Consider the following 6,553-nt stretch of genomic DNA (forward strand, 5'->3'; position numbering starts at 1 on the left):
CTGCCCCTGAACAAGGCAGTTAAACCCACTGATCCTAGGCCGTCATTGAAAATAAGAATTTGTTCTTAACTTGCCTAGTTAAATAAAGGTTAAATAAAAATAGGTGTGTTGAAGGCGCTCCCTTAATATGACCTTACTAAAGAGCCCCTGAAGTGGAAAGGACCATCAGCTTACCTGTACACAGAGACAGATGGACACGTGAGCAAATTCCAAGGGGGCGGTGATGTCAACAGGCTTCATGAGTGACAGATGGAGCATCCGTTTTAGAGTGGGATCATCATGCCGACGAGAGGTCGGGCAGTCCTCTCTACACGTCTCTGAACCATCCCACATGGAAGAGCTTCCCTGGGCTTCCCCTCTCCTGTGCTCACATAGTGTGTATAGCACAACCTAGGTAAAGGATAGAGGAAACTAGGAAATAGCACTTCTCAGAGGGTGTGACATGACACTACAACTTTTTCTGTCACAGGGAGTAGCAAAATCGAAACAAAGTGGTATATGTATTATTATCTTTCTTACCAGCATTTATGCAACTACACACCAACTCACTCAACCCTCTCTTCAAGTTCCCCACAACAATTGCAACCCTGCCAGGCACCCACCTCCACCTCCCCTAGCCTGACTATCAAGTTCTCCCTGCACCCCAGCTCCAAACAAGCCAGGGTTACATCACCCGACTGACAGGAATAGATAAGACTCCAGAGTCATGAACCCAGGTCTCAAAGTGTGTAGTGAACCAGGGCAAACCAGTGGCAGGGTTGAGGGCTGAGTAGAGCCACAGTGCAGGTCTTGCCAGTGCCACACTCAACCAATGGGGCTTCAGCAAAACAGTAAGCCACACCCCAGACAGGAGCATGACCAATAAGCTCACAGTAACAAAATCCATTGTCCTCCAGGACTAGCCTAGGGTATTTTTGTCTGGAAAGCACCTACTCAGGCATCATATGCAGTTCTTTGCCTTGAGTGTTGCATTTCAATGCCTCTGTACTTCCCCAGTGTTCTATTTGGAAGTCCTTTACCATTCCGTGATCTCATCAAACAGCTGTGATCATCTTGTGAACGGTTCCTCAAGAAGACAGGATAATTTGTCCATACTCAAGCAAGAAATAAAGTAATCAATTATACATAAAAATGATTTATTCATTTTTGGTAGTTAGATTGGTAAATTAAATACATTTGAAAATCAGTGCTTTGCAGTAATATTTTTGCAGTTGAGCATGTAGGCAAAATCAACACTGATGGCAACAGTAAAAATAGTTGCAATTACTTTTTTAATTTGTTTAAAAAAAAAAATAATAAAAAAGAAATTGTGACAATACATAGAAATGGTGAGCATCGAGGACGACATTTTCCTGATGTCACTTCAACTCAAGGAGTCATCTGGTCAGGAAATGATTATGCAGCAGTCAGACAGTATTCCTTCTTCAAACTGGTCCTCCTAAAGAAAGACAAGATTTTTTTTTTTTAAAGGTGTAATTTTACCCCCCTTTTCTCCCCAATTTCATGATATCCAATTGCGATCTTGTCTCATTGCTGCAACGGGCTTGGGAGCCAAAAGTAGAGTCCTCCAAAACATGACCTGCCATGCCACGCTTCTCAACACCTGCTCACTTAACCCGGAAGCCAGCTTCACCAATGTGACGGAGGAAACACCGTTCAACTGACGACCGAAGTCAGCTTGCAGGCACCCGGCCCCCCACAAGGAGTTGCTAGAGCGCGATGAGCCAAGTAAAGCCGCCCCCCAAACCCTCCACTAACCCGGATGACGCTGGGCCAATTGTGCGCTGTCATATGGGACTTCCAGTCACGGCCGGTTGTGACACAGCCCGGGGTTTGATCCCAGGCTGTAGTGACACCACAACACTGCGATGCCTTAGACCGCTGCGCCACTCTGGAGGCCTGAAAAGATTTCTTTTTACTTCACTTTTCCCCACATTAAACCTAAGATACAAAATGGCACAGAAAGATGTCTGACCATGGGCCATTGCACTTCCTGCATGAGGACCGATCTGATAGCGGTGGCACCCATTCACAGCATTCATAACCCTGAAGAGCAGTGTCAGAATATCAAGAGGAGCTGAAGTCCACTTCTGTACCAACCTCTGGAAAGAAGACCATGGCCTAGAGGGGAAGAGATGGGAGAAATAGGATGGAAGGCAAGTATCATTAAAAAGGACATGCTAAGCATTGGGGAAGTCTGTTCATCTATACAACTACAAAAATAAATATATTTAGTATATCCAACATGACACTTATTCCAACATTTCATTACTGATACCTACATGGTTGCACTATTCTGCTAAATTAATTTCACAATACCTTCCCTAGCAGAATTCCACTTCCGTACCAACCTCTTGTGCAAGGAAAGAACAAGAGGCCTAGATGTGGGGGATAGGAGCAATAAGATGGGGATCAGTTAGATAGAAAAGGATAAAGACACTAAGCATGGGCAAAGTATGTCATCAAATGGGACTTAAAAGGTACTAAACATAGGATTTTTATTGCATTGTAATTTCAGAAAATGTCCATAATATATCTGCCGCTAATAGTGGAATGAGTGTTTCAAAGTATTACTTACCCGCCGCTAGTGTTGGCTGTGATATTCGCCTATCATTTGGGAAAGCTGTTTGACTTGTACCATCGAAATCGCTGCGAAATATCTTTTCAAAAACAAAAATAGTTTTTACAGCTGTTTGAAGCTGGTAGACTATTCACCAACTTCAAAAAATAACTTTTGTTTCACTGAAAAGACCATTCACAGCAATTTGGATTGTACAATGATTCACTTCACTATACAGTGCTTATTTTCTCACAAACTGAAATTGAGCGAACAGTGTAGAATTTTACCAACCAGTTAATGACTGGCAGTTTACCTAGTGGAAATCGCTCTAAGTCAGAACAGCTTTCCCATTTTGACACGTGCCGCTTCAGCGGGGAAACCAATAGGCGAATAGCACAGCAAACCACAACACTGGTGGGTATGTAATACTGTGAAACACTATCATTCCACTATTACTGCAGATATTATGGAAATCCTGAAATTACAAAGCAATTTTTTTAAATCAAATCTGTGTAGCACCTTTAAAGTACAATAAATCACAGTTCTGTATAAATGACCTTAATTGAACATTACCTCCACATGTCCATATTGTAGGATACAGCAAAAGACAGCACGACCGTCTCCTACATTGTGTCCACAACACCTATCCACAGATCATGGTTCTAACAACCTACAAAAAGCAGAAGTGCTAAGAATACCAGGGCTTATTGTCCTATGTATCATGGGAGAGGGCATTAGTTAGATCACTAAGCCAAAACATTACATTTATTTAAGAGAATGATGCTGAAGAACATGGAGCATGCAGTGGTTGAAAGATGGAAACTGTGACATTGTAAATTAAGCATCTTCAGATATCGCAAGAGATTATACATTTGCCACCGCAAAGAAAAAGATGGTAAGAGGGTAATTTCCCCACTACTTTGAATATAAATTTAAAATTGAAAAGCGCATTTTTCAGAATGGACCGAAATGCCATAGATTAAGTTAGTGCTGCTGCATATTGGCTTTCACTGACTGCAATGAGCATTGTCATGAAGCGCCTATAATAACGAGGAAAGATGGGGAAGTTCAAAGTGACGATAGTTCAAATCTGTTTATTAAAAAGCTTTGAAATCAAAAATGGCATCTGTAAAGAAAAGAAAACCATACATAAAACGCAGCTTTGGGGTATCTAGGTATGTAAATCGGCATATAATTGAACACAAAATGTCTAACAAATCAAATTTGCATAGGTAGTTAAATCACTACACTAACAGTTGCGTCGCAAAACGTCTTGAATACTGGTAAGTACCACCCAAAACCAAGATCACACCAGTTAAAGCGATATTACACTAACACGTTGTTGGACTGATTATGCAAATGAGTGTGTGGTTTATTAATCAAACTGAAGCTAGATACAGCTCTGAAAAAGACATCTGCAGAATCTTCGTAACATTCATGTTTACCAAAATTACATGGATTGCTATTTAATTAACATTCAAATAGTCCCTTCATGAATATCACAGTTTAGAGGGTTTGTATCCATAAATGATTTTATGAAGGAAGAAATTTTATGTTAGGTCTTAGGCCAACATAGAGCCCTTAGGAGTACTGCGTCATTTCAAAATAGAATAACACCTCAAAAATACAGTAACCCCCTCTGCCTTTATCCTTTGCCCCAAAACATCTTATGAACCTCGAACAATAAAATCAAGCAGAACAAATGTAAAACAGTTCAAGAAAGAGGACGAAACCGTAGACAAAAGCGTATTTTTTTGTATGGGTGCCCGCAAGCAATAGAGTATCTTCCAGTAAGTCGCAGGTGAACGCAACGCCACAGACGAAGGGGGGGTATAGTGCCACGTGCATCAGGAGACGACGATCTTGTCGGATAATTTAACCCTGGAAAGAGAGCAAACCACACAAGTCAAGCGCATTTTACTCATGGAGGAACGCGCTGAGGTTCAGTAAAACTTCCAGCATTCTTTAAAAGGCATATTACGATTTTACATTGTTCAGTTGAAGCAGATTTGGAGTTTGTAAAAAGCTAAGGATATGGTGAAACAATGCATTTGGAGCTTTTCTAGTCTGGTATTTTAAGCGAGACACTGAACGTCAATACGAGGAGTCACCCCTAATTCAAACCTTCCACTCCCCATTGTTTTAAGTGAGCTAGAAGTGTAATTGCATAGTGTACTATCCTGTTTCTGATATCTCACCTTGAGTCAAGCACCAGTGTGCGTTCAATACGAGTAGCGGGCAGGAGGGGGCAGAGGCACCCTCTCAGCATAGGGGTCTCTGGTACGTGGTACGCTGTACATCGCTGGCCTGGACAGAGGAGAGAGCCGAGAGCGCTCATAGGAGTAGCCGTTACCTGCGGGGGGCATGGGGGGAGGGGGTCTTCTGATGGGACTGCGATCACGGGCATAGTAGGAGGACGGAGGAGGGAGGGGGCGACGCTCGTACGGGTTGAGGGAGGAGGCCCCAAGGCGCTCCCTAACCATGGCAGAAGGGGGTGGTGGTGGAGGGGGTATGGCGCCGACACGCCTTTCATCTCCATAGCCTGAAAGGCCACCGTAAGGGGCAGGGCGCGCTCTGTACTTCTCATAGTAATCGACCACCCCGTAGCTTTCCCTCTCACGCTCATAAGCACGCTCTGGGAGGTAAGGGGCTCGTCTAGGGGGAGGTGGTGGTGGAGGGGGTCCAGGGTAACCCCCTGACATGCGACCTCTGTAATGCGGGGGCTCACGCATACCCCTGTCCCCAGGGTAGCCACGGGGTGGTGGCCAGTATCCACCCCTATCTGGTGGGGGGCCGTAATCCTCTTCCTCCCCTCTGGGACGGCTTTTTGACATCTGAACGTGAATCCGTTTGCCTAAGAGGAAAACCACGATTAACAGTCAGACAGTGACATGCAAGTCAATATTTAACTTCAGGACTTTTCAACAGTTCAATCGTAAATCTTATTGAGGGTAATTTTCTTACCTTGGAAGTCAGTGTTGTCTAATCCCTTTATGGCATCCTTGGCCTCATCTGAGTTGGACATGTGAATGAATGCGAAATTTTTTATGATGGCACATTCTGTCACTGTTCCATACTCCTCGAACAGAGTGCGGAGCTCATCGCCGTTGCCTTTCTCCACATTGGCCACATGAAGTTTCACTGGACCCTGGTTCTTCCCCCTGCTCGGCTCCACATTGATTGGCCTGCCATGAAGCTTGAAGAGGTGCAGGCTGCGGATGGCTTTCGTTGCAGACTTGCGGTCATCCATGTGGACAAAGGCGTAATTTTTGAACTTTGCACATTCTGTCACTGTGCCATGTTCAGTAAACAGGGCCTCAATCTCATCCTTTTCGACCTCGTTAGGGAGGTTTCCAATAAAGATCTTCACCATATTTATGTTAACGCAGAGCCTGTGAAGGAGAGGCATGTCAATATACCAGTTAGGCTGCAAATAAAGTCGTATGTCAAGTGAGTGGGCGGCATGGACAGGAAGTGCAATGGTTAACGTTATGTTAGCTAACTAGTGCAATTTAATTCAAACTGGCCGAACAATTACTGAATACTAGTTAGACAAACTTTGTTCAATGTCTAAGTTCACATTTCTAAAGTCTTGTAAGCAAAGTTGGAAAGCGGAGTTAGCTATAGAATATCGAAAGTAGGCAAGACTTCCTCCATCACAGCGTCGACTGGGTGGCTAACAACGTTAGCAAGCCAACTGAGCTAATGTTAGCTAGCTAAGGACGTTAGCTATGATAGTAAACTAGCTAGTTCAATATAACGACCAAAATAAAAATGTCAAATTCATGCAATACAATTATCATAAAGCAAGTTCAGGCAGTTCATTTGGCATAAAAAGATAGAAATAAAGAATACATTGCCGTAGTAAGATTCCACAAACTCACCTCACTGCTACTAGGACGACGACACACGTTAACGTTACACCAACCCTTCTTCTATGCGTATAATGGCGGTCCACAAACAAACGTTTGAGGTGAATGAAGCCGATATAAC

General features: G+C 43.5%; 1 protein-coding gene across 5 annotated transcripts; it reads right to left on the reverse strand.

Annotated features, from left to right (window-relative positions):
• Window positions 1-1,304: 1,304 nt before the first annotated feature.
• On the reverse strand, window positions 1,305-6,553 carry LOC129865443 (RNA-binding protein 4B-like). Of its 5 annotated transcripts, XR_008761380.1 has the most exons (6): window positions 6,445-6,553; window positions 5,525-5,952; window positions 4,759-5,414; window positions 3,134-4,441; window positions 2,320-2,378; window positions 1,305-2,121 (listed from the first exon to the last, which is right to left on the reverse strand). XR_008761380.1 is itself a non-coding variant. In XM_055938251.1 (4 exons), exons 2-3 carry the CDS (start codon window positions 5,931-5,933, stop codon window positions 4,783-4,785), a joined length of 1,041 nt encoding a protein of 346 aa, XP_055794226.1. In that variant the 5' UTR covers window positions 5,934-5,952; window positions 6,445-6,553; the 3' UTR covers window positions 1,305-3,230; window positions 4,759-4,782. The 5 variants fall into 5 exon arrangements, 1 of the variants encoding a protein (XP_055794226.1); XR_008761379.1 differs by having other exon boundaries at window positions 1,305-2,378; XR_008761382.1 differs by having other exon boundaries at window positions 1,305-1,438; window positions 1,976-4,441.

The sequence above is a fragment of the Salvelinus fontinalis genome, chromosome 11, assembly GCF_029448725.1.
Source record: "Salvelinus fontinalis isolate EN_2023a chromosome 11, ASM2944872v1, whole genome shotgun sequence".
NCBI lineage: Eukaryota > Metazoa > Chordata > Actinopteri > Salmoniformes > Salmonidae > Salvelinus > Salvelinus fontinalis.

What these genes read in the sequence shown, in the direction of transcription:
- LOC129865443 (XM_055938251.1), bottom strand. Translation starts at nt 5,933, where the DNA reads ATGGTGAAGATCTTTATTGGAAACCTCCCTAACGAGGTCGAAAAGGAT. An exon ending in AGACAACACTGACTTCCAAG is followed by an intron (nt 5,415 to 5,524) that starts GTAAGAAAATTA and finishes TTTTCCTCTTAG; the next exon opens with GCAAACGGATTCACGTTCAG.